The following is a 27,903-nucleotide window of genomic DNA, read 5'->3' as shown; positions in this document are numbered from 1 at the left end:
CTCTCCGCCTCGCCCCTGTCCGCTTAAATCGACACTTTGTGCGTCCATATGGCCTTCAGTGTACCGTGGGAATGAACACAATTAAAAACAGAATATGGATTTCTGGAGTTACCCGGCGAAAGCACAGCAAGCTGTCAAGGTCAGGGTGTCAGTGAGCGGGTCCTGCAGCCAGACCCCGGCCCCAGCCCAGGCCCCGGCCCCGGCCCTCCGGACAGCCGGGCACGGTGTGCAGCCCCGGGGCCCTGCACCGGATCACAGCAGACTGCAGAGGGCTCTTGGAGGTGTGCAACAACACAGGGTTGTAAGAGAATGTTGGCACTTTGTCTGAAGACACTAGACCTACAAATCTATTTGAAAAGGAAATGCATTATTTTTTATATAATAATAATAATTATTATAGCAGCATAGATTCTGTAGCTAAATCAAAAGTTCTGAAAATAATGTTGGAAAAATTAAATGTTAATATTTCTATTACTCTATAAACATTATAATATAAAAGCAAGCACAGGCAAAGTGAAAACAATTACATCTACTCTATAACTCTATATTTTCAATGGCTTATATACATTTTATTTATATGCACCTACTTAAAATTTAAATGCAAAGGGGCCGGAATTGATCCGGATGCACAAGCCATAAGCCAACAGTAGAGAACCCTTTATTATCACTTCTACTGTATTAACTAAATTGATTAAGCTCTATCTTCCATAAAAAAAAGTTAGGTGCAGCGTGCCAAAGGTCTGTCTGCCTGTAGCCACCCACCTGACGAGCTCTAACTTCCGATTAAGCTCATTAATCGATCGACGGCAAATCCCGTGAATGGATGCCGCTTAAATAAGCCAAAAATAACAGCCCGCTTAAACACCTGCAACAGGTTGAAAAACACTGACACCATTGAGGCTCGAAACAGCTTTAAACTAAGCCACTGACAAAGGAAAGACAATGTACTTACATGGAACAAGACCACCCCAATACGCATGAGGGGAGGGGAGGGGAGGGGGGGATATATCTACAATATTACATGAACCGCCATCTATGAGAGAGTCAGCTGTTTGACAGTAGTTCTGACTGATCCCTGTCTAAGCCCCCCCAAAAATGAAAAGGACTGTATTTGCAATGAGATGCTTCTGTTTATGTAGGAAACAAGGAGCATGACGGGGTTTAAAGTCTGAGCACCACCTACACCCACAAGCTCACCCCATTTCTTGTTGGTCGTTGTTGCAGTGGTTATGAGTGGAAGTTTTCTGAAACATCTCCTTGAATTCATTTCAGTTCTCTCTCACCATCGATTTGGATTTAGCTTTTTAAAGTTCGAATATTTGATTTAAATATTTTTAATTGTCTTTCCTGCATAGGATTTAGCATGGACTTACATTTAATTATTAGTATTAGTATTATTGTAGAAAGAAAGAAATTGAAATTGAGCCAAAATGTCTACATCTATGGAGCGCAGGAAAATTTAAATATTAATTTAATATTGCAGAAAAAACGCATGCAACACGTTTTAGTTTTTTTTGTTTTTTTCTGCAGAGACTCTGGATCCATGAGCAAGGCACTTCACAATACTTGCACACACACTCAAACACACACACACACACACACACACTGCCTCACACGCCAGTGACGTCAGGCTGGAGTTTGGAGTAGAAAGCCAAGTGGATGAAGGAAGTGGAGATCTCCACCCTCCAGCCTCCCCCTGACACTTCTCATAAATATTACCGAGGCTTATTCGGGGAACTCGCACCACAAAGTCACATCGTGTCCCGGTTTTAACAAGCTTTCACCTGCTAGAGTATTATATTTTTTATTTATTTTTATTTTTTTGCTTTTCTTGCTCTTGTTTTGTTTTAAACACCGGGGTTTGGCACCGGTCGGATGCGCTCCGGGCACCGTTTTTTTTTTTTTCCCAACTCCAACTCCATGCGCTGCTTGTTGCGCCCCGAGCTGCTGGAGGGCTGCTGTCGCCGTTAACCGGTCGACGTCCCGGGGGGGTTCCAGACCTGTTCCACGGAGCCTGCGTGTCGAAGGCAAAGAGCGTTTTTGATACGATGCACAATCGCGTCTCTTAATTCTGGAGGAGCCGATCGGAGCTTCACTCTCTGTCAAGTTGGGAGCGGGACACTGATTAAGCAGGAAAAGAAGCCGAGAGAGAGCTGCGGTTTCACAAGTTTTATTGTTTTTCTGTCGACAAGAAGAAGAAGAAGAAGAAGAAAAGAAAGAGGACAATTTTTCATTCAGATTCTTTAAAAAAGATCCCGGACCCATGATGAGCAAACCCACCGGCTCAACAAGTGGCTGTTTGGATATTCTGAATGTCAAATCAAGTAAGTTACTCTCGTCACTTCCCAGATGCCTCTGAAGAATACTGAGTAGCTAACAAGTGGCCTGTAGCCGGCCTTTTGTCTGATATGGAGCAAAAAATAAGAAAGTTAACTAAAATCAGTGCTCGTTCACTTACACGAGGTGGCATTTCTCGTGCTATCAGAGCTTCGCTACAGTAAGGAAGTTAGTTTATTCCTTGCGGTTTTACAGAAAAGCGAGAGGAGACCCAGAGGAATAACTCTAGTCCGTTTCTCATTCAATGCGTTGGACTTCAGTTAGTGATAATTAAAGCTCGGGGCATGCAAAGACAAATCTTGGGGATATATATATTTGCAAAGATGCGCGCGCGTTTTAGAGAAATAAAGAATAAGGTACAGAAAATTGCGTCCATGCTCCAAATATCGCTCTACAAAGGAGACACTCTCCTCCCACTTGATCACTTGATCAGCCACTTGTTGCTTGTAATTTAATTTTGAGTAATGCCTTAAAAAGAGAAACAATCCCATAATAATAATAATAAAAGATATTTCACTGCTGATAATTTCACATTTGAGTAGGAGCTCATTCCTGCCTGTCTCCTTGCGTGCGCGCATTTCTGTGCCATGCGAATCTTTAATTCAGCTGAAGTTAAATTTACTTAGTGATCTTAATAATTAAATTTGGATTTTTGTAGCTTAGTTTCAGGTTTCTAAATTTACATCAAAATATAATAGAAGCAGTTTTTTTCCCCCCCTCAACCTTTGCTATTATCCCTCTCCTCTCCTGGGCCTCACAATTAATTCAAATTAAATCATGTGATCATGATATAGGCCCAAAGTAGCTTATTCTTCACACGTCTGTTAATTTTAGCTTCATTTCCTTTTTGTGGTTCCTTCTGCGTATTTCACCTCAAATCAAATTATTATTGTCAAACTTTTGCTTCCGTTTTGTTTTAACTGGAGATGTGCAACGTAATGTTGTTGTAAATAGCCACAACACGCAACAACTAACGGTGAAACATTACAGCTATGTCACTGTATTATACCGTATTATAAACGGCTAGAGGAAACATTTCTTTCTCTCACTAAAGCTTAATTTCCAGTTATTTTAGCAGGGCTTCCTTCCCCCTGATGGTGATTACCTTAATAGAATATGCCATATACCTCCAAGCAATTACTGCACACAATGGAGACGCATTGGACCCCCGCAGCTGGAAGTTAAATACATTTCCCTCTTTCACAACAAAATTGTGTGTCATTTTATTTTATTGGCTCTCAGGGACCGCGGTTTAATATCAGTGTGAGCTGCTGCCCGCTGCAGATTTGAGCAATTTGGTTCACCTTTAGTTTAATTACGCTTCAATTTGGGGATATGCGCAAATGACCCTGAATTGTTTTGGATTCGGTTTGTTAAACTTATTTATTTTTTATTTATCTTTTTTTTAATTATTTTTTAAAAAAGTAGCCTGTTTACTCATTTGCCTCTTATCCGTGGAGCATACGCGCAACTTTCACACGTGATTAGAAGATGAATTTAAACCAATTTTCGCCCATAAATAAAGTCTTCACAGACATGAATCAACACATCAAAAAATTTGTTTCCCAAGCAATTACACGGCTCTGGCCCACACGGTGTTCCTGATTCTTAATAAACAGCCAATTGAAGTCCTATAACTCTTCCCTGAAGTCATTGTTTTTGCTGCTGAGTAGTTATTCCCATGCTACCCTTTTTGACGGGTCACTGGTGAATCAATGAGCAGGTGGCAAAACGTCAGTGTAATTACATAGACGGCTTTTCCCTCCAGAATGAAAAAAGGACTCCCTCATATGCATACAAATATACTTCTTTTAGGAGATTTGAATACAAAATCTTCACAAAAAAAAAAAAAAAAAAATCACATTTTTTTCATCTACACCGGGGTCGATTTACATACACTTCATTTGAGTTGGTGAAACGAGTTGGTGCGCATTATTCTCATGGTGCAGTGTCACTCCCTAATCCTGGGGCCTATAGACCTGTGGGATAAAGCAGCTGTCGAGTCCCATTATGAAGTGGAGTTGGCAGCTTGTCGAGATCCAGGCAGTCAGACGAGGTTCAATGGGGGAAAATCATTAAGTTAACACTTTCCCCTAATGTCTCCATTGTGCGCCCTCGGGCCATTGTCTTAGAGAGCTCAGATATGACGCTTCCCACCGGACTTTATTCTTGAAATGTACGCAGTGAATTCCCATGGTCATGGTCGGACGATGCGCGGGGCGTTGTCCGGTGTATGCGTGGTTATCCGATGAAATAAGACATTTTGTAGGTTGCTCCAGGACTATAAAACTGGTCCATTACCGGCTTTTACTGTTTGTATATACATCAGGGCCACTCCACGCAGTTTATCTGACAACTGTGTAACTGCCTTCATTGACATTAATGTCAGTGAAAATCGATGAAGCCACAGTTTCTCTCAAGATTTGTATCAACTCTGGAAATTGTTCTTGCAAACTATCCACGGCCGAGCAGGAATCACATTTTACCATCAGACTTTTTTTATTTTTTTTTTAAACTGAGATGACTGCCTCCCAGTGCTTGATAATTCAGTGAGCATGCTATCTAACTGACATTTGGGCCTCTCCCAGGTCGGATTTTGGACATCCCATGTAAAGTGTGCGGGGACCGCAGCTCTGGGAAACACTACGGTGTTTACGCCTGCGATGGCTGCTCGGGATTCTTCAAGAGGAGCATCCGCAGAAACCGGACTTACGTCTGTAAATCTGGCTCGCAGGTGAGGCCTTCTTGAAGTGAAACTAATTTTATCCTGGTTTTCACAAGCTAAGCTAAGCTAAGTTGATTATTCCGTCATTTCTACATATTTTTATTTTATTTTTCTGGAAATCCGGGTAAATTGGAATAAAACCAAGTAAACATTCATTGCGATGTGCGTCCAGTAAATTCCTACACCAGTCTAAGAAACAAGCACAGCATTTGTTCCCAAAGAGGTCAGCATCCATCCTCTCTACCTTGCAAGTCTCTGGGCGCCGTTTTAAAAACCACCATCATCTTTACGCACGGAATGCGCATTTTACGCACAGATTTGTGTTTGCTTTCCTCTTCTGGCGCCGTGTTAAGTCTCCCCCTTGATGAGCCTAATTGTGTCATGCCTGGACCATTAAGTACTGGGCTAAACACCGCGCTGCTGTAATATATCAGGTGTAATCCAATCTAATGTGATGACTCGAAGGCGAGGATTTAGGCAGTAGAGGGCGGGATAGAGTACTTATCCAGCAGGATGAGGCCGCTCTGGAGCCGCAGGGGATCACGTCGATAACTGCAAGATAATAGCACGATCTTTCACCTGGAGATTGGCCTCCCAGGAGGATAATAGCAAGACGCTTTCTTTCCTGCAAGCTAAGAGAAATTCAACCAGAAGCTGTAACCCCTTTCTTTCTTTCTTTTTTTTTTTTGCACCCCCCTCCCCTCTTTTTCCTCTCTGTACAGGGTGGCTGTCCCGTAGACAAAACTCACAGAAACCAGTGCCGAGCGTGCCGTTTGAAAAAGTGTCTGGAAGTGAACATGAATAAAGACGGTAAATGGGCTTAATTGAATTATCACTCTGACCACAGAAATGCCATGCTGTGGCGTTTGGATTCGAGGTGGGCGACTCGGAAGGGAAAGTGTATTAAGGCTGTTAATCAAGGCTCAAACGAAGTTGATAATTACCTGCTCTTTGCTTGTTTTAAGAGGGATATTATTTACACTCTGTGGGAGCGCTGATAGACGCTCATTACAGCCAATTATTTTATTTTTTTTGCATTGCGACTGCTCGGGTTTAGGGACAGCTACAGTTCAATACAAACCTGTCACTAAAACGCAATTAACAAGCGCGTTCAATGCGCCAATCACCCGCGCGGGGATCATTCTCACACTCCGTGTGCTTGCTGTCCCGATTCGCAGCCGTTCAGCACGAGAGGGGGCCCCGGACGTCCACCATTCGCAAACAGGTCGCCTTGTACTTCAGGGGCCATAAAGAGGTGAACGGCTCCTCGACACATTTCCCCGGATCCTCACTGCCCGGGCCTCCCTTCTTTACCACCGTCACCCAACTGGAGCCTCACAACCTGGAGATGAGCACGGTGGCCTCCACACCGGAAAGACAGGCCATCGTGGGTCTGGCACAGCCCACCCCTAAGGTAATTTGGAATCTATTTTGTATACATTTTGTTGTAGTAGTTTTAGTTCAGTGTGTAATCTGTATACAGAATAAATATTTGGCTCTAGTTTTGCCGTTTTTTATGATTTAGAATTATCAGATGTGCCATTTCTTATTAGTGCACGATATGGATATTTTGTATTACAGCCTTTCAAAATGTTATTATAGGATTAGCAGTTTTTTCGCAAGGGTTAGAAGTTGACATTCTTGTCCCGATTTAGCAGCCCGTAAGAGCCTCAAATCCGCCAATTAGATTTCTCACTGTAAATCCACCATAGGCAACAGTAATCGTTATAAAACCACGCAGGCTACCGGGGCTTGGAATTTGACCTCTGTTGTTCACTTTTCTGTGAAACCCTGTTTCACTGTAACACGGGCTGCTGTGGCGCTGGTAATGATCTTTTTTTTGTCTCTCCGTTTCAAGTATCCCCATGAGGTCAGCGGCACCCCCATGTACCTGTACGAGGTGGCGACGGAGTCTGTGTGCGAGTCAGCGGCGCGCCTCCTGTTCATGAGCATCAAGTGGGCTAAAAGCGTGCCCGCGTTCTCCACCCTTCCTTTATCCGATCAGGTACGCCTTAAGACTGGAGGAGCTGGAGGAGAGATGGACAAATAGTGATGCGCAGGACGTTTTAAAATAAAACAGAATAGGATTCGGACGCATGTTTACAAAGATACTGATTTAATGTCAGTGATAAGAGAAGCATTGACTTTCCCCCCAAAAAAATAATGCGCACAATTTGGATTTTGTTTTGTTTGTTTAGTTAGGAATTGCTGTTGAAATCTCATTCATAAAGCTTAAAATACATGAGAGCATCGCTTCATTCTTACACAGTTTAACGGTGAACCTGTTTCTTTACAGCTGATTCTGTTGGAGGACGCTTGGAGGGAATTATTTGTACTGGGCATCGCGCAGTGGGCCATTCCCGTGGACTCCAACACTCTTCTCGCCGTTTCTGGTACGTACAAAGGGCTAGAGAGGGCTTTTCTGAACAGAGGCCTCTCACGATTTCCATCCACTGCTTTCGGTGTCATCCTGCATGCTGACATTTTTTTTCCCCCTCTGCGTATCTGCATCAAAAGGGATGAACACCGAAAACACTGAGTCTCAGCGGATGAACAAGATCATGTCTGAGATCCAAGCACTTCAGGAGGTGGTCACCAGATTCAGGCAGATGCGTCTGGACGCCACAGAGTTCGCGTGTTTGAAATGTATCGTGACATTCAAAGCTGGTGAGTGCTCTTAGCTCGTCAGTGTTAGTGCGCGCACTGGAAACAATCGGACCTATTGCGGGGCAGCTGAGCAGCCTCAAAGCGCCGTGTCAGCACGTTTTTAACTGTAACGCTCCTGCAATTTCATGACAGTTCCTACGCATGGCAGCACCGAGTTGAGAAGTTTCCGCAACGCCAGCGCCATCGCCGCACTACAAGATGAAGCACAGCTGACTCTAAACAGTTATATACACACCAGGTAAGAGCATCCATCTACCCACCTATCTTTACGCACGCTTTACGCACACGTTAATTACAGTCAGCCAGATTCATTATAAAGTTAATGAGGCAATAAGCCGCTGAAGCCTCCTGTAATTTTGCGCAGGTGCGACTGATGAACCTCTCATTCAAGATCTTTATCCCAGGTGTGCGCTAATTGGACAATCTGCGCCACACAGTCTGCGCACAGAGCCGGAGAAAGGTTCCCGTGTCTGACCCCTGCTGTGCGTTTCAGGTACCCGACTCAGCCCTGTCGCTTCGGCAAGCTGCTCCTGCTCCTGCCGGCGCTCCGCTCCGTCGGCCCGTCCACCATAGAGGAGGTGTTCTTCAAGAAGACCATCGGCAACGTGCCCATCACCCGGCTCCTCTCCGACATGTACAAGTCCAGCGATATATGAAGCCTCGCCGTGCCATCCTGGAAAAAAGACTCGAGCGCACAGACTCGGCCCGTACAGAGACCCACCCAGCAGTCAACAGAATGTCAAATCATAGCAGGTGTAGCCGTGGGCTGGGTATTTTTTTGCTGAGCACAGAATATCTTAGGCCGTCTTTACGTAGGCTCAATTCAAACAAAGACTTCAACACAGCCGGATCACAATTAGCCTATTAACAGTCGCTGTAGTTAAGGATTAGCATGTACCTACCATTCATTATAGAACTGCCAGTGTGATTTTGAAATCTCTGGTGTGGGCAAACTCCTCCACATTGTTTAAATAAAGACTCTGGAGAGCACCTACAAAGTGCGCTTGACAAAGAAATAATGTATATTAAGAGTGTCTGTGAGACCAATGAGCTTGACGACCAATTAAATCTTTTATTGCCGTGTTAAATCCCAATGGAGGAAACCAAAAAGAAGAAAAAGAAGAAGAAGAAGAAGAAAAAAAAAAAGATGACGCATGCGTAACGCGGGGAGGGGGATGCGAGTCGCTGTTCCTCGATCCGGTGCTGAAACCAAACGCACGGTGGCAACGACGAAGAGGTGCCAGCTCTACGAAGAAGCACTGTGGAGGAAACCAGACTTTTTTTTTTTTTTTTTTTTTTTTTGCATTGCCTCCTGAGTGTAAAACTACAATCATCCGAAGACGGTGTTTGTATTTAAGTGGCTACTGTCCTGTTTGTGTTGGTTTGTCCTGTTTCAGGCGCAACATTTAAGAGAAGAAAAAAAAAAAATGTTTTAAGGTCGACTTTGTGACGTTAGACACTAACACTGGATAAAAAAATAATATTCAGCACTTGGAAATGTTCTTTTTTTTGTGGCCTGTGATGTTTTTATTCTGCTGTATATATGTGAAGTTATAACTATTTAGAGTTGTAACAAAGAGAATAAAAAGACACTGATTTAAACTGACTGCTTTGACATACAGTAACCTGGATATATACACACAGTGTGAAGGACGGATTCTAAATATCTCCTGGTGATATTTTTAAAATAAGGATATAAAACATGCTGAATGATTAATATTGATGCATGACTTGTTGATTTAATGCAGGACTAGTTGTGAATCCCTGCTGCTCAATGTGATCTGTTAGTGCTTTATGGGGAATCAGTTATTGATTGTTAAGTCTGTATGTTCAAATTACTTTATCTGCAAAAACAAATGTTACGTGTATTTAACCAGCCTCTAAAATCAGAGCAGGACTTGTTTTCACGGGAACTGTGAGCCGGTTATCGAACTGGGGCTCAAACATCCACATGTACAAGCTTTGTGGAGGCACAAAAGTTTAAAAATACATATAATTTAACGCGCGTAACAACAACGAATAAGGGTCTAAAATTGTGACAGCTGAGGCCGATGAGAACACAAGACACCGCCATGTCCTCTCCTCTAAAGTCATGTCCTGACACATGTTTGTTAGATAATAATTTCATGTAAATTAACTAAAAGTGACACAGACGTGGAGCTGAAATTCCTGTTTTCAGATACACAGACCTGAAATGCCCTTCTCATTCATTATATGGCACGTATTTGAATTAATAGGAATAAATAGCCTTAACACTTGGCCATCGTAATGCATCCTGTGTTAACTCATGCGTCAAACGCTCACAAGTCATACATTAGCTATGGATTTTTCAAGCTTGTGTTTTACACCCTCATCATGAAGTGTTGTCCATTCTGCGTAAACACTCAGAGCTGTTTTAATAAGCCGTCTGAATAGCAACAGGCCTTCAATCTCTCCCTTGCGGAGGTGGTAGACTACTAAATAATAAAAGCAATTATAAAGTTAGGACAGTTGTAGCAGCAGCACTCACGGTCCAAATCAGCAAAATGTACGTATCCGTGGAGACATTTCACCTATTTTATTGGAAAATCTTCAAAATAAACAAAAATGGCACAGCAGTATACAAATCTCAAAATGCATATAACCAGTAGAAATACTGCAGTTCCCTCTGTGGAAATTTCTCGCTAGAAAATCATTGTGATAATTGGACAGGTGCTGGTTGACACGGACACACACACACACACACACACGGACACATGCTTCCTTTCGAAAGGGGGAGGAGATCAACTAGCGCGGTGATTTGAAAAGTCAAGGCCCATCAAAGGCGGTTCTCTGTGCGTTTAGTGGGGCGAGCAACATGCCAGTACTGGATGGGTAAACGCCGTGTGTCGTTACAAGAGCTCTGCATACCTTAGAACGCTCAGGTGACGTTACTATATAAATGAATATATTCAAGACATAGCTAAATGATAAATACATTATATATTCATGTTAGTGGCATTTCCAGACATAAACAGAAATTACTATAAATTACTTTCAATCACAGTTATGTGTCTTGACTCCAATTAGAAGGTGAAAACAAACATCGATCAGGGCGACTGATTAAACAAAAAGAGGCAGTGAATGATATCATTTTTTGGTGTGTGTGTGTGGGAGGGGGGTAGAAGTTTGTCGCTGTAATGTTTTTTTTTTTTTTGTTGTTGTTTTTTTTTTGTTTGTTTGAGAGAAACCTGGAGCAGTGAAGAGAGCTTTGGGTTGTCGGGCCAAGCTAGGCTGAGCGCGGTGGAGCCGGAGCGGGCCAAGCGGAGACGTCCGTTTCTTTTCAGGCTTGTCTGATTTTGGATGGGGTGTAGTTCTTGTCCACCGACTCGTCCTGTAGAAACATGTGCAGGCATCGCTCGTTCTGAGCTAGAGGGTGACCGGCCACTCTGAAACACACAAGAGGAAAAAAAAGGGGGGAGAGGCCTGATGATGTGGAGGAAACTGAGACGAACTGAGCCAGAAGAGACAATCGAACATTTAAACTGCTGAGCTAGGGATATTTAAGAGATGTCGCTTATGTGTGTGCATGCTTACAAGGTGAAGAAGAAAAAGAAACGCAACAAAAATGAAAACACAAATGAACTAGCTACGTTTAAGGTGGGATAACCAGTGACTAAATCTCTGCAGCCAGGCTGATTTTAATTTGGTTTACAGGTGAATGCATGCTCTCAATGGGCTAACTAAGCACTGCACAACTAAACAACACTATAAACGCACTTAATTTCATATCGTTCAAAGTGACTCCCAGTTTAATCCTGTTGAATAAAGCTAAAATGTCCTCACATCCTTCAGTTGTTTTTTTTTTATTTAGAGTGCATGATGTAAGCGAATCCCATACTGAGGAGGGGGGCACAGAACGTAATAATCTTTAGACTACGATGTTCGGGCCATTAGAAATCGAGAAATAAAAATGCTAGGACGTCGAAGCTTTGCATTTACTTCCGACCTCAACGTCTTGGTACAAGCCTATGGTTTATAAATACGCACACTGACTGTGGAGAGTGCAACAGATTTCCAGTTTTCAAGTGTTTAATCAGAAAGAACATGTCACTGTGTCATACTCATACTTTTTATTCTACTGTGGAGTTAATGTTAGTAGAGGAATAGTGGAAAAACAACACACACACCATTGTGACTTGCAGTGCAGAGGCAGCTGTCCATTTCCAAGACATGTCGTAAAATTTAAATTGCTATTTAAGAGCGTTAAGTACAACTTTATGTGTACGGTTGGTTGCGTGACCGTCGTTGCAAACCCTGTGACTCTGTTGTAGCACTAACAGGTTTTTCTCCTACCTCTGGTGAAATTCAATTAAATTAAAATTCAATTTTATTTATATATCAATAACAATACAAACTGTCTCAAGACGCTTTATAAAACCCGGCCTGAAACCCCCCCCCAGAGCAAGCCTGAAGGCGACGGTGGCAAGGAAAAACTCCCTTTTAACAGGAAGAAACCTTGAGCAGAACCCAGCTCATATGGAGGGACCCAAATGAAAAGCCTAAGACACGAGCAGCCTTTAAGGGGGCGACCAGTAAATTATGAATTTTAGATGTCTCTTATAAACTAATCTGTGCCTTGCATCGTCTCGTATTACAAGCGTACGCCATTACTTCCTCCAGAAAATACTGTCAGGCATGGGACTGTGTTTTTCTCCGCTAAAGCCACCCTGACATCAGGTTTCACTGCATGTCCCTCCAGATGACACAAAGGAGCCTAACGAGAACGAGCCAGCGCACCTGAGGTCCCCCAAACATCTCATTTTTAAAAAAAACGTCTCGAGTGCTCAGGACAGTTCGCCGTGATCACGTTGCACGCATGCATACATCTTAACCTCTGATAGGAAATACTTCTGGCGAATTAAGCGGGAGTGATTCACATGTCAAATATCAGAGCGATCACGGGAAAGATCAAGCTCGCCCCCCCCCGTCCTCGATCAAACGAATCCTGTTTAATAGATTTGATGATGACATGTCACAGTGGGGAAGCATTTTTAAAATGTTTTCGAAAAAAGGGTTAAGATTTAAGACTTCCTTTTACCTGAAGCATGAATTATGTTTGACTAGTCTAATCAAAAACTGAACATCATCTCCTCTCCTCCTCCTCCTCCTCACTTGTTTCGCGGCGACAATCATGTTTAGCATCCCAAAAGATTTCCTCCTCACAATGCTCTCAATCACAGATTAAACAATGCTGCCTGCCACACCGGCCAGTGTGAAGTCTGAACAATAATATGATCAACAGCAGCGTTTCATTCACAGAAAGCAAACGGGTGAAAAAAAAATAAAAAATCTTAATTACTAACACATTCTCATCCTCTTTAAAAAAAAAAAAAAAACATATTTATGGATTTTAATTTCCTCAACTGTCTTTGCGCACTTAATATTCCAACAGGAAACATTGATGCATTTGCACATGAAACAAAGATAATGGCCAAGTCTGCAATCAAAGCAAATAATTACAATCATACTATAACTTTTATTGTTCTGCAGCTGAAAATGAGGACACGCTGGATCAAAAATAAGCAGAGGTGCACACACCATCCAGTGGAACCACGCGCTGTAATTTGAGCTGCAATTAACATAAATTACACATCAACAACAAAACAAATGTGGGAAAAATTATGTTGTGGGGGTGCGCACTTGAGTCCTCTCTGCTTGTTCTTGTCCTTTGCGAGGTAATTACGAAAGAGAATTAAGGAGGATGGGGAGAAAAAGACCCGCCTGCCTGTGGGGGGGGGTTCAGTTTGTTAACAATATGAAGAGAAGTGAAAAAGTTGAATCTACTTATTCCGCAAAAGTGTCGCATTGTTCTCCGGAGTTAAAATAATACCTCGCTAAGGAACGCGCCCGCAAATGACTGCAGCTGCAAAGATGGAATTGTAAAGACTAAATCGTTCTAACCTCGTGGCAAAGCAGTGGAGGAACGGATAAAGACTGGGGAGACGTGGCCGGGGCTTACTTGTTGAGAAATTGCTCCAGACCCTGTCTCCGCTCCTCGATAAAAGAGTCATCAAATATGCCATCATCCCCTCGGAACGGAAGCTGCCGGAAAAGAGCTTTTCCCGGGAGAGGCGGCACGACCACCTGAGATAACAGAGCAATCAGAGGAGAAAAAAAAGAACAAACAGCACCGTTTCAACAAGCAGAAATAATTACAAGAACATTTCTTTGCTGTAATTAATACAGTAAAGAATTTAAAAAACTGCAAGACTCTTTCACAGTGTGATCTTGTCAAAACGTTTGTGTGTGTTAAAACCGCTTATGGCAGGGGCAATGTTCTTTAACAAACCACAGAGGTTTAAAAGCTCCTCCGACACTTTTCTCTCTCTCTCTCTCTCATACCAAAACACTGCAGATGTGGTCAATGTTATGTGCTGATTTGACAAGCTAAATACTTAGCAGCCTTTGTGTCGAGTTCGCCTCAATGGCTCACCTTGCTCTCCCTCTCCAGCTCCGCTCTGAGCCACTCAAAGTCGCTGTACCGCCTCCGTACACAAGACTCCTTCAGCTTGAAGATGGGTAGGTTGGTCTGCGAACACACACACAGGTGTCAATTTTAAGAGTTTCCTTGATTTACAAAAGAACTGGAGGAATCGTCCTTAAACTCCTTCCACTCTCACTCGAATAGAGTAATCATTTCTCCAAACAACACGGATGTTCTTTGAAGAAACTTCAGGTGGGTGAGAGGGTTTCAAAGTGAGGCTCAGAAAGTTGAGTTCAATAAAACTTCTGTGAACCGTCGCTGAGTCAGTGCTGTAGATGCAGGTCACTTTTCTTTACATGCTTTACTTTCATTATCGATAATTCTACTTGTGTGCTTCATATAACAGTCCAGTACCTGAGGGTATTTTTTTTCTCATCATATAACAAAACGGAAAGAGAAAAGCAAAACTGCGGCAATTTTCTGTTGATCAACCAACAAACTGTTTAAGATCTGAAAGTAAGATTGCAATGTATTCTTAACGAATTATTGCCATTTTATCAAAGCAACAATTCACAAATCTTGACACAACATAATAAAACAATGGATAAATCAACTAATCGATTTGCTGATAACAAGAAAATTAACTACTTTTGTAATCATGCAACGTTTCCAGTCTGTCCGTTGAGAAGAAAATTTGGTTTTTGCTTTAGACCGTTTGTGAGAAGACAATTTATAGTTAAATAATCGATAAATTAATATAGAATATAATCAGCAGATTAATCCATAATATCAAATACTCATAAAGTGCAGCTCTTCTCTCCTCCCTTTCTCAATGGACTGATTGCATTATTTCAAGAATACTGCTTCAAAGGGACACTGTCTCCAGAAAGTGCTTAAAGGTCTTAAACCTGCATTCTTCTTAAATATTCAGTGGAGGCTAGACTAATAAACTGGGGTATAAAGTAGTCTAAATGTGGAGACATTAGTGTCCTCGTCCGGTTGTGTAAATGAAGTGCATATCAAAACTCCTGGACCGGGCAGGACTCGCTGACACGGTAGCCATTAAAGATAGTTAAAGATAGGACATGTGTTTTCTCTTTTAACCCAAACCCAGATGCTTTTTCCAAAGCTGGGCTAAACCTAACCATGTAATTTAGCTGGCTAACTGAACCTAACCAATAACACATCTCAACCTAACCCAACAGCAAATGAAAACTGAAGTAAGGACCAATAAAAAAATGGAATAATTGCTGGAATAACTCTATGCAAAGGTACACGGGACATGACCAACAGTCCCCTGGTCTGTTCTTTCAGGTTCTCAATCAGACCCTGTCATCCAAACATGGTCAACTCCAGCTTTAAAAAATAAAAAAATCAAGGTGGTGAGAGAGTGGCATGCACCCTGGCTACATGCTTCTACAGTCTGTACAGTCGCCCTTCGACACTTTGCGGTTCATTTTTCGCAGACTCGCTACTTCGCGGGTTTTTAATTCATACATATCTAATTTTATATTGCGTACATTTCGCTATATCGGCTAAATACGGCCAATAACAAGTGTTTATAAGAGTATGGAAAAGGTTAATAGCGTGTGGGAAGGGTTCATAAAGGTTTAAAATACGTAAACAACAATATAATTAATGAAATAAATGTGGTCGCTACTTCGCAGATTCACGTTCCAGACCCCCCGCAATAAACGAGGGAACACCTTTGTACAAAATAACTGTAAGCGTGTTTTAAAATACAATTTTAACGACTACAACGCAAATTGGGAGCCGTACTTTCTGTAGCAAATGTATAAATGTCGGAAATTTAAGATCTGCCAGCCTGACAAAAAGAGAGCAAAAGGCTTTATTGCACTGCTTTTGGGCACAGCCTTGCGTTATCTACTGTGACTTTATTAAAAAGGAGAAAAAATGGAGGAAGAAAAAAAAAAAAAAAAACAACAACAAAGACAACTCAAATTGAACCAAACTGAATAGAAAAATTGAAACTGGCCTCCAGGAAGTTCACTCATGTTTTGCTCACCAAGGTCTCTCCCACTCAGAATGTTTTTTTTTTTTGGCGTGTTCGTGTACGCCACCGCACAGACGTGTGTGTAATTCTAAGTTGCTGTTGACAAGCACTTGAGAGTGAATTTCATATTAAAAAGGGGAGATGTTTCGACATTGACAGAGAACACAGAAGCAAACAGCACATTATAGCACAATGCCAAACCTCTTCACTAGTCCTGACAGCACATGGCCATCCCGTGACAATATACGAACAAGGAGGGAGTGAATGAGCATTTCATTGGCAGGCCACGTTCACAGAAGGTCAGAATTCATGGAAGGAGGAATCACAAGAGTAAAGCAATTGAGCAAGTAGGTGCAGCGTGAATGCAGCATGAGCAGCAGACTGATCGATGAGCAGGCGACAGTGACTGTGTGCGGTAAAGGGGATGGAGAGTTAACTAGAAGGCTGAGTAAATGGCTGAACAAAAGGGAAAGGGAGGGGGGTGCGCGTAGTCATAAAAGAGGAACAGAAAAACTGGAGAGGCTGGGAGCTTCGTCTGCTCTGCACTAATTGAGGAGGAGGGAGACCAGGAGTGGTCTTTTCGCTCTCATGGTCTCTCCTTTTCAGTCTTTTTCCTCTTTATTTCCCTTGATCTGAAAAAAATAAGTCAGATTTTCTGCCCTTGAGCCTCCTCTTATGGTGTCTAATTGGGGGAAACACAGGCATTTGTTTTCTTCCCTCTCTGCGCTGTCCTCTCCCCCCGGTCTCCAAAAATTATGGATTCCGCCCAAATTGGTGGGAAAGAGCAAACCAAACCTCGGCGGTGATGAATAGAGCTTCCTGTTAACAACACGACTGTGATTTCGTGTTTGACTGCGAAAACAAGCGTTACCTGGGAAATTTCTTGAACACATAATCATATACAATATTTTCGCTTCGAGTTGATGAAATGATTAAGGATCAATTTGACGCCTAGGCTCCTCTAGAGTCATCCAGAAGAAAGCTGCCTCGAATGAGAGCATTCACGTTTGATGATCTCAGACTGCAGGTGTGACAGAAAACACTCCAAGCATTCATGCATGAAAGAGTGTGTGTGTGTCAAAAATAGACTCATTACTGTAAGCGAAGTGTGGTTAAGACCGGACAGATAATCTTACTATACTTTTATCTTTAAAATGTTGAGGTTATTTTCTTACAATTCTGCTCGTCAGCTGAGATTAGTCGACGTTTTCAAATCAAAGAGTGCAAATTTTAACTGGCGGCCTTAGCGGAAGCGCCGCAGCGTTTGACAGATTAGGTGTTGTTTTTACTTTTGGTCATGAGCTGTTAGTTTTCTTTCTGCACAGCTAGTTCCTCTTCCTGTAATTCTGACACAAGGTTGTTTTTGTTTTGCTTCATGAGCCCAAAGAAGTTTATTCCACTCGTTTGTCACTAGTCATCAATTTGCCAAAACCCTGACGAATATTCTTGACTAGCAGTGTTTTTATTTTAAATTTTTTTTAAGCTGGAGTTGACCACGTTTGGGCGACAGGATCTGATTGAGAACCTGAAAGAACAGACTTTCACCCGGGGGGGGACTGCTGATCAAGCTCCAGTGTGGACACAGCACTATGGAGATAGGTCTGGCAATGTGGTAATACCCCTCATAATAACTTGGGCTCAGTCGAAATGGCAACTCCGAATCAGCTCTGAACCGCAGGTGGGTTCTTTTGTGCGCGTTGACGACTGCTCAACAAACATTCAACTGATCTTTTTGTCAGCCTCCCGATTGGTCTGCTGACCACCAACCAGAGGGCTAGTCTTTCCCTTTCTCAAAGCCATGTTACTGTTGCTACGTTTGACGAATAATAGCCAATGCAGAGGTCCACTCCCATAGAAAAACATTAAAAACCTATAATATTATAGTCCAGTAAACTAGAAGTCTAATGACAATCCATTGGGATTTCATTTTAGGGGGTGTTTCAAGTGATACAGAGAAATCTACAACAATCAGAGCCAATGTGTTGTAAACAAATTCCATGGTGCTCAGATGACATGCATGACTGTGTCGCTGTTACTCTGTCCGTCACTGCATGAAGCCCGTCCAAACGATTTGGTTGATTTTGAACAATCTGCCTCAAAAAAAAAAAGAGTTTTGGTTGGAGACGTTGGTCTGGCTTCCAGGAAATAGTCTCAAGGTAACGTGAATAAAAGACAACTGCCTCGCTAACAGCAAAATAACATTTTTTTTTCCCCACCACTTTTAGGTTTTTATGTATTTCCTCTCCTGTACCTGTACGTGTCAGCTGCTTTTTCACAATTTAGAAGAATCACAATTAAAACTTTCAATACTCAGCAATTGTACAAGTTTCCAATGTTTTTTTCATTGGGATTGAACCCCCACATTGCTGTTGCTTCTCTAACCTAGCAACAGTAAGTCGGGGCTTGACTTGACTGGTTGGTGGTCAGTAGACCAATCAGGGGGCCAACAAAGGGTCAATTAATTTTAAATCCTTACAGTGTGGAAACTCATATACTTCCTCAAATTAAAGCAAAACTAAATTCATTTGAAGGCAAAAGACGGTCACATTTACTCAGTGAAATAACCTGGTTAAGGTGACGGTATTTCCTTACTCGTTGCCACTCCTTCTTTCCCACACGCCATCCCTTTCCACCCTATCCACTTATTTCAAGTTCTCTCCAGGTGAAGTTGTCAATGAGCCCCTCACTCCTCCTCTTTCTCAGGTCACAGGAGAAGTGGATTATCTTAGCTTTATCGCCCCAGTGCTATAGCATTAACTCCACTCTCCTCCACTCACCGTGGCCTGCCCCTGCTGTGTCGTGTTACCTCGCAGCATGGAGCGCCACAAAGTTAATCCCCCACCACAACAGATCACAGTTACAGGTAATCTGCCACCGCCGTGACTCTAATCCCATCATGTGCGCAGAGAAAACACTCAACCACGCGCAAGTACACACCGGAGCGCACGAAGTATGCATGCACAGGTGTTATTACAACATTTTACCAGCCACACAGCTGACAATGAAAAAAATTATAACAGCGCAAAGCGTTCGAGCCTGTTTGTACACACACACAGTCGGACCCGGACCACTCATCTCGGGACAATGAAACTAGCAGCGAGGGTGTAAGGAAAGAAAGTCACCTGGCCTTTCAATTCCCTCACCCTCTCCAACCCTGTGATTAAGAGATTGGCCTTGCGGGACAAGGGGAGGAACGAAAACGACAGAACTGAAAAATGAGAGGTCTCACTCTCTCCCTCTCTCTGTCTCTCTCGCTCGTAGACGCACATAGAAAGAGGCGGTGCGTGAGAGCTCCTCGAGTCAAAGATCAGGTTTCCCCCGCCTCTGTTCTCTTCACGGCTGGTTAGAGGTTAGGGCCGGAGTGTCTCAACTTACTGGCCCCTGTAGTGATTGGAAAACAAGGACCAGCCCACGCCCAGTCAGGTCTTAGCATTTCACTTATTGTCTAAAAGAAGCACACTTTACCTTTCTCAGTTTCCAAAGGACGGAAAAAAAACATGCAAATTAATACGTTTATCATCTAATATTTGATCTAATGCGCAAATTACTGATCGCATTAAAAGAAAAATGTGCAAAAGAGAAACGTTCTATTTTTAAAGGAGGAAACATAAAGCCAGGTGCACCTCCTTCAAAGTAGACCTTTAGCTTCACTTTCAATTACGCGTACAAGGTGCGACCCTACGCTCCATAGGAAGAGAACGTGATTCCTAATGTGTGGGATACAATACCTTAAAGCTCATTGAAAAATGGGTTGAAAGGAGCCAGAACCCTTAAAAAACAGCTAGACATAGAGAAACGGAGAACGGGGGGGAGGGGGGGTACAAAGATCACTCATCTCCTGAGAGAACGGTTCAAGGCCACCATGCATTAGCTTTTAGCAGGATGGATTAAGTCAAGTTTGAGAGTGCGCATCCTAAACCTCCCCCATGCCCCCTTCTTACCCCCTCCCATATACTCCCCTTTCAGAATAATAGCATTAAAAATGGCAACATAATACCATCTCATTGCATCATATTGCAAAATGGAAAAAAAAAATGAAAGAAAGACCGGGAACAAAAGCGTTAGGGCTATGGGTCTTTTTGCGCTCGCCTCTCCATGTACTCTCTCACTCGTTCCCTCGCTCGCCGGCCCCTGCGGCCTGACAGCCTACCCTCTTCTCCGACTCGCCTAGCTGGCAAAAAGCTGCTTTGTTGCCATAGTATCAACTCCCACTTTTGATACTGTCATTTCAAGTAGGATATGGTAGCCTTGATACAATATGTTCCCTATTTCCATTAAAATAGTTGTCGAAGAGGATGCTGTAGACTTTGGATTACACTTGACTGTGCCTGACAACTGGCCCCCCCTCCACACACCCCCTCACCACACACACACACCCCCTCTCTCCATCTCTCCCCATTTTATTAATGACCAAAGGCCCCCGCCCCCGGTGCCCAAATGGAAAAAGAGAAAGAAAGAGAGAGGGAGAAGCTATGGGAGAAGAGAAGAGGAGGGGTAGAAGACTGAGCGAGAGTGAGAGACAGAGCTATAAGAGCCCTTTTATGTACTCCTATCCATAAACAAAGTGAGATCCCAAAGTTCGCTCCCCTGAATGTGCTCTCTGGATGAGATGGGAACCAACTAAAAACAAGATTTTTTTTTTTTTATAATACCCATCACCCCCTCCTCTCCCTCACGTACGTGTACACACACACACACAACCCAGCTCCCACCCCCATGTTTGCTGAGGGTCCAAACAAATACACTAGGCTAGTTGAGGGGGTCCTCCAAACCAGCAGAAAACCATTAAGGCGATATGATAGGATTCTGAAAAATAACTCTCCATTAGGCACGTAAAAAAAAACAAAAAAACAACAACAACAAACTACCAGCTTCATTTGTCACAGTGGTCAATAAGCCATTTAGAAAAAAAATACACTTATAGGTTTCGACGTGACCTCAGACTTTACAAGACTGAAAACAGAATCTCCTTTTAGAGTCGATTTCACTTCCACAAAAAAATAAAAAAAGGTAGACTGATCCCATTGATTTTAAACTCTGAATGTGTCTTTATATCATGCGTCACAGCCCCTGCAATCAGTTGACAATCCAATCCTTATCCAAATTGTTCTAACTCTAAATTTTTTCGAACATCCAGACACGACCAGTGAGTCACAAACCGAATGACTGCACTGACACTTACTTAACCAGACTCGGTGCAAAGTTTTCCATTTCGGGAGTGAAAAAAAAAAAAAAAAAAGCCACTGCTTTGTTGTTACACTATACAGCAAACCGTTCACTCAGTCTATATAGTTATCACGGGGGACAATGGTAATCACACTATGAACTAGGCAACTGACTGCACACAGCTGGGAGTGAAATGGGATAAGTGGGCAATGGGATGAAGGCTGGCGAGGGGGTGGCTTTCTGCCCTCCCATGGGTGGGGGTGGAGGGTGAGGATGGGGAGTAAATGCTCCAGCTCCCCCCACACACACACCCTGGCTTGTTTCATTCTTCTCTTCTCTCAATGAGGGGATTAGGCAGACTCTCTCAGCGCGGCCACAAGAGCTCCTTCGGTTTCGGGGTGGATCGCGGGACAGCAGCGAGAAAAGGTTTTAAACAGAAATTTGTACAGAATAATGAGATGATAAAGTTAAAGCAGTCGGAAATGTCATCAGAACGGTGGAAAGGAGGGGGGAAAAAAATGCAGCGACAACAACAACAACAACAAAATGAGCAAACACCGTGCATTCCAGGCCCGGGCATTGTGGCTAACGCTCTTAAAATGCTGGAGATGGAGCAAAATGCCTCCAAAGAAAGCTGAAGAAAGGAAAAGGAGAGAAGCAAAGCTAAGTTGACACCACGTTTGTTGAGAAGTGAGGGATGCGCCCGCTTCTTCTGTGGTCTTATGCAAAGCAGGGTCACGCAGGGCTATGAGGTGCACAATAATGCTGATTACACGCATATGCTAATTATTACACGCTAATCAAGTACAGTAGCCTTATATTCAACGCTAATGCCTGGAGACGGCTTCGCTCCCCTCGGCCCGTTTCTTTAAGGTAAAGAGAAAACTATAAAATACTTGAGGGCTGGCAACCAATCTAAATACTCCACGCCACTAACTACAGGGGTGTCAGTCGACTGAAATGATAATTTAGCGATGAGAGCGGAGGCAATCAGATGAGCCAAGTGACTGCTTGACAGTTTTACGCTCTCTGCAAATTAAAATCAGATGCAGTGGTCCGGGAATGGTCACATTTACGCAAAACTGTACACAGTGACAGACACTGATTAAAAAAAAGAGAGAGGAAATGTCTTGGAAGAAAAAAAAAAAAAAAACAGTTGTCAAATCCTGAAAATAGTGCAAAAAGAACTTTATCTCATGTTTGCAGAAGCTACAAAATTGTCTTTATTGTGAATTTAACCTAATTATCTTCTACCCATGGGACCCACAGCCAGGACTTCTTGGGATTATAACAGAGCTCGTAAGGAAACGCTCAGTTCAGTGACAACTCAGCAAAGTCCATGTGCTGCAGGATACCATGTGACGTGGTTGAAAGTTCACAGTTCACAGGCAAGTGAGCGGAACTCGAGTGTATGTTTTACTTTACAGGATCGCCTCCCGCTGCGTAACTTCAAGGACGGCACAAGGGATCTTTTAATTCTGATTTGGCCTCAACTACGAAACTATGAAGTGATTGTGACAGAGTAAAACACACACTGTGTTTTGCAACTGCTGAGGTTTCCTAACTATCGCTCTGCTCGACTTCAGCGCAGCCGAACTCCTGTAGAATATTAGCCAATAGTCAAAGATGTGTCATTTAAAAAGTATTTAGATAAGCAATAAGCAACTGGATGAATGAAGGGACTTTGCCAGTACAAAAAACAAAATCTTATATAGTTGTTTTATTGTTTTTTCCCCCTTGCATGTTCTTCAGAGGAATTGGAGGAAGGAAATGTGCAGTAGGGGGGGTGGGAGAAACTGCAGAGAATCCGCCAGCACGCTGCATCCTGTCTGCACTTCCAGTGAAGCTGACTCAATAAATTACGTTCTCCTTTGGCACACTACTGAAGCTCTGGATGGTTATGAACAATAAATCAGAAAGCCACAAATAAGGGCATTCCTAAATCTGCATTATGAGCCTACAGGAGGAGAGAGCATATAGATCACAGGGGCCTACAGTCAAGACAGACTGGTCATTAAGCGTGACCAATGCTGTTATCTATTCTTTGCAGTTAGAAAATGGGGTGTGGCTGGAGTTAAACTCTGGACAGTTTAAACTTTTTAGAGAGGCTGGACCATTGTTGGTTTGGCTTATACGGTGGTTACACAGTTACAGGTCATTTGTAGACGGGGTTCTTTAATTGATAATACAGCTGCGCCACCAGGAAAAAAACACTTGAGGCTAATGTAAACAAATTCTCTTCTCTCCCAGACCGTTAGCAACTTGCATCTTTGCTAACGGTCCTTACTGTGTCCAACGTCCCTGTTAAAGCTGATGTCAAAAGGTTTCTATTTAATAACATGTAGGCAAATAACTTCGCCTAAGCGTCACTATCACTAACTGACGTTAACTAATTAATGTAATGTTAGATAACCTTAGCCATACAGATATTGCTAGCTTGCTAGCAAGGGTAAGCTATAACCGTTATCCAAAATAACCCCCTTGCATTAAACTTAGTCTTTCGCACATTTAAATGTCGACTCTTTGATTACACAGTAGTCTTACAGATGGCAACCCTCCTGGTGTCAAGAAGTTATGACTTTCTTTCACCAAAATACACAGGTTGGCTAGCTTAAGCAGCTAGCTTGAATGCTAACGTCATTAGCACTTGTTACTGCAGGCTCACCTTCAGTCTAACTTCATACGTGGTATATCTGCCTCTGCCAACCCCGACGGTCTCGGGGTTGCTCACGTCGATCTCTAGAAAGTTGCTCGGGGGTCCATACGCGTCATTTAAGTTTTGAGGCTTGGAGAAGAGCCTTCTTGTATCAGCTATGGCATCAGCCATTTCTTCCCGTCCTTCTAGCAGCTACGGATAGTCGTTAAGCTAGCCAGATTACAAATATGTGCGTTCCGTTACCGGCATTCAAAATAAAAGAATTAGCAAATGTTGTTCGTGTGTAATAGAAATTCAGTTAATGAAAATGCGCAGTAATGTTGAGGATATTCTGTATTTTATGATACGATATTGTATGTGTTGGATTTTACCCGTGAAGTTGCCTTGACCAGACCTAAAAAGTGAAAATAAAGCTTTTATGTTGAAGGAGCCATACGTAAGTTCCGGCGGTGCCGCGTCCGTCACTGTCGCTAACTTGAAAGGCCATCATGCTTGCACTTCCGATCAGCTGAGGTTCAGCTGATGCTGCTCGACCACCTGCTGCTGCTCGGTTTGTTTACAACCCGCCAGCGGGCACGGCGGCCAGATCGTTCATTAAACCACAGACACGTGTTAATTTTATTTCTATAATCCAGATCGGTCACAGTTCAGAGTTTAAAGCAATCCTGCGCGTATGTAAACACACCAGTCACCATATTCTTCACAGACTCACAGGATTTAATGTCCAAAATGCTATTAAAGATCGGTTAAAAAAACAAAAAAAGAAAAGTTGCCCAGAAAGTGTCAGTCTAAATCGTTTGTCAACAATAGCATAAACAATAGCAGCATCATAAAAAAAGATATCTTTATTGGACAAAAAGTACAACAACATGTTCACAATGTTCCCGTTGTAAATATTTTAAAAACATAACAGCGATTAAAATAAATTATCTGACTTGACATATGCGATAAAAATGCGTTTATAACATTATTAAATCCCTTGCGTGCCGGTGTCATACTCACGCGACTCTCATGTGTCAAATGTGTCTCAATAAAGTTTGAGCAGTTTGAAGCAACATGGCGACCCACACGGTTCGTGCTGCAGCCAGATGCACACTGAAAGTTTTGCTTAAAGATACTGTTCTGACTTCAGGGAAGATCTGTCTTCTGTGGAGCAGATGCACTGGTAAAGGTAAATGTCTTTCCGCCATATGAAGATTTCAAACTGTGCGAGAGATTCAGGCTGTAGCTGCTGTCGGGTCATTCACGTTTTGTAACTGAACCGGCTACATAACCTCTGTAGTGGTAAACAGCATTGGCGCATTATTTTCTCAGGCATATTTTCACTGCATCTAACAGAATGTGGATATTTTAATGACGAATGAGCACTTGTCTCTTTAAATGCAATGCTCCAAGGTTACAGTCGTTGGAGGACGTGCAGCTCGTCTGCATCATCCTGCACCCCTGACTCTCCGGACGCAGACATGGTTGCACAATTCGACCGTCAAGTTCAGTGCGGCTCCCTGAGGACAGACGCTCAGCAGAGGCACGTTGTGATGCGGCTGGCTCAGCTGCAGCACCAGCTAAAAACGTACAGCAACAGCATCTACCTGAACCCACCAAAAGATGACACAGATCAGCCTCAGAGAGATGACAGAGCTCAAAAGAAAGTTGATGAACAGGTAAAGGACATGATGTGTTGACAGCAAGTTGTAGTTTCTTGATTGTTATTCATGAGGGAAGTTGCCTCCATGGAAGGTAGTTAAATATACATATAAAATGCTTTATTATTGAATCATTCTCTGTTAATTTTTGATAAACTTAATCAATCTAGTATAGAATTTGAGTAATTGTCTAGATTGGGATTGAGGTTATACCTTATTAATTGATTTTTGACTCCAGAAAGCGTAAATACAGCCGATGAATGTAACATAAAAGACCTAACCTCATGTTTCACTCTGGTTTAACCTAGTTTAATTAAATGCAAGGACTGGGATGAGCCTTTTAAATTAGCTACGCTCAGCAGTCCTACTAGAGCTGCAAGCCCTTCCCGCCTGCCTGATGTAGGACTCATGCAAATGCCAAATCACTGCCAACAATGAACATTAATGCAGCATTAATGATCAGCTTGTGATAAAACGTGTAAGAAAGGTGGTTATTCAAGTGCGTGATCATTTTGGAGGATGTCGTTCGTGGTGCCTTGAAGTTGGATTGAATTAAGCACTAAACAGTAAATGTTATGTAGCCGAGCCCGCTGACTAAAATAGGGCTGTCAAAATAATAGAAATATGTCTCTGTACAACACATTATAATTCAATAGTACTGCAAACCACAGCCTCCAAAATGAAAACACAATTCAGTCCGCAGCTCTCCCAGTTATTTTAAATGAAAGTAGAATGCCATAACCTTCTTGAAGCTGGGATTTAGTGCAGCGAGCAGGGAACTGAGTGTGTTTGTACAAATACTTTGATAAAGTTAATCTCCAATCATGTCACTGTTGAGTAATGGTACATGCAGGAGAGGGAGAAAAGGATTTTTTTTTCCTTCGTTTTGATGAGGAAATCCAAACCCAAGGTCCACTTTTTAAGCGTTTTCCACTAAATTCTACCTTAGCTCGCACAGTCTTCATCATCTGCGGAGTGAGCTTGCAGTGTTGTCATGGAGATGGGTCTCTTGAAACACATGCTTAGTTCCTGTTATTATTATTAAAAAATAAAAAAAGAAGTCCCATGGATGAACAGCTTCTGAGCTTGTCCCAGATCAACAGATCCATTTCACTGACAAAAGAACAACCATCCAGAAATGTTGCTCTGTTAAAGGTGCAATAAAGCCAGTATGGGAACTTTTAATGGTTATTTATACTCTAATATCAAGACTTAAGCTCAGAAAGAGTATACATACCCTTCAATATAAGAGAAGGAGTGACTCTGTGTCACAGTTTGTGTGTAAATCGTTTACAGTGTGGCATCTGGAACCTCGTTTGCTCTAAAGCCTCGCTGACGTGTGACATATGGAGGGACTCCACAGAGTCGACGGTACTGTACTCCAGTTGTATCACCGATGGTGGCCATTGGGGTTCAGGTCAAAGAGAGGGTAGGGGTCTGGGAAGTGTATTGTGCATGTGAGTTTTGGCATGCCATAATGCAGGGGGCTGTTTTTGTTTTTTAGGTCAGGGGAGCTGACTGTCTAGTATTTGATGGTGGGAGTTTTTCGTTGGTTGGCTGGCACACACACATGGGGTTAGGCAGAGATTTTGGAAGGCAGCAGGGCAGACCTCCCGCTGGGCCCGTCCCGGCACCCCTCTCACTCTCTCACCGTCCCCATGCAGTAATGAGGGGATCCCCATTGTCTGGGCCATTCTTGTCCCTTTTGCTTTTGATTCGGGGCTCTGACAAATACTTTGGTGTTAGGCTATCACCACCACCACCGACAACAGCCACCCCACCCACCCACCCCTCTCCTTTTGCACCTTATTTCTTGTCTCTCTCACACACACACACTGACTGGAGTGCTTACGCAATTATTCTAGTTTGAATCAGGTCATACCACTGTCCTTTCGGTGTCTGTTCTCTCTGTGAAAGTGCCGCCATTGTCCTCTCTAACTGACCAAGTCTGTGTGGAGAGTACACTTGACTTAATATTGACCCAATGTGGCGTGGTTTTGCGGATGGTTGGCTGACAATGGGCTATTGTTTTGTGGGAGCCACCCTCTTCAAGTCAGACCTGCATCATGGAGTTGTCCTGTGCATGCTAGCCCCCCAGAATGACTGTTGTAGGAGTTGGACTTATATTATACTCATGTAATCACTCTATTAACCTTGCTAGTGTCGGACATGACATCTTTGGCTGCAGATAAAGCGGTTTTTCTTCAAGTCATTTAAAAGCCAAAGTGTCCTGCTTGTGAACTTTCCACT

The 27,903-nt window shown here is 42.8% G+C and overlaps 3 protein-coding genes across 3 annotated transcripts in view; 2 read left to right on the top strand and 1 right to left on the bottom strand.

Moving 5' to 3' along the window:
- The first annotated feature begins 1,500 nt into the window (after positions 1-1,500).
- On the top strand, positions 1,501-9,934 carry nr2e1 (nuclear receptor subfamily 2, group E, member 1). Its single transcript, XM_084560082.1, has 9 exons — positions 1,501-2,324; positions 4,926-5,071; positions 5,785-5,872; positions 6,226-6,476; positions 6,921-7,067; positions 7,359-7,455; positions 7,580-7,729; positions 7,862-7,967; positions 8,223-9,934. Exons 1-9 carry the CDS (start codon positions 2,264-2,266, stop codon positions 8,383-8,385), a joined length of 1,209 nt encoding a protein of 402 aa, XP_084416208.1. The 5' UTR covers positions 1,501-2,263; the 3' UTR covers positions 8,386-9,934.
- Positions 9,935-10,271: 337 nt separating this feature from the next.
- snx3 (sorting nexin 3) lies at positions 10,272-24,232 on the bottom strand. Its single transcript, XM_084560909.1, has 4 exons — positions 24,020-24,232; positions 14,184-14,279; positions 13,710-13,834; positions 10,272-11,136 (listed from the first exon to the last, which is right to left on the bottom strand). Exons 1-4 carry the CDS (start codon positions 24,179-24,181, stop codon positions 11,031-11,033), a joined length of 489 nt encoding a protein of 162 aa, XP_084417035.1. The 5' UTR covers positions 24,182-24,232; the 3' UTR covers positions 10,272-11,030.
- A 712-nt stretch (positions 24,233-24,944) lies between these two features.
- The window catches only part of afg1lb (AFG1 like ATPase b), a 28,571-nt gene continuing 25,612 nt past the window's right edge, over positions 24,945-27,903 (top strand). The window contains exons 1-2 of the mRNA XM_084560144.1: positions 24,945-25,181; positions 25,406-25,671. Of these exons, the coding sequence (XP_084416270.1) occupies positions 25,067-25,181; positions 25,406-25,671 (381 nt within the window). The 5' untranslated portion in view covers positions 24,945-25,066. The remainder of the gene's footprint in view (positions 25,182-25,405; positions 25,672-27,903) is intronic.

The sequence above is a fragment of the Chelon labrosus genome, assembly GCF_963514085.1.
Source record: "Chelon labrosus genome assembly, chromosome: 14".
Taxonomy (NCBI): domain Eukaryota; kingdom Metazoa; phylum Chordata; class Actinopteri; order Mugiliformes; family Mugilidae; genus Chelon; species Chelon labrosus.
Note: the sequence above shows the minus strand (reverse complement) of the source record. Positions and strands in the feature narration are given on the sequence as shown.

Coding starts and splice junctions, on each gene's coding strand:
- nr2e1 (XM_084560082.1), top strand. CDS start 2,264: ATGATGAGCAAACCCACCGGCTCAACAAGTGGCTGTTTGGATATTCTG. Junction 6,477..6,920: donor TGGCACAGCCCACCCCTAAG/GTAATTTGGAAT, acceptor CTCCGTTTCAAG/TATCCCCATGAGGTCAGCGG. Junction 7,730..7,861: donor TATCGTGACATTCAAAGCTG/GTGAGTGCTCTT, acceptor ATTTCATGACAG/TTCCTACGCATGGCAGCACC.
- snx3 (XM_084560909.1), bottom strand. CDS start 24,181: ATGGCTGATGCCATAGCTGATACAAGAAGGCTCTTCTCCAAGCCTCAA. Junction 14,280..24,019: donor CGTATGAAGTTAGACTGAAG/GTGAGCCTGCAG, acceptor GTGTGTTCGCAG/ACCAACCTACCCATCTTCAA. Junction 11,137..13,709: donor CTGGAGCAATTTCTCAACAA/GTAAGCCCCGGC, acceptor TGTGTGTTTCAG/AGTGGCCGGTCACCCTCTAG.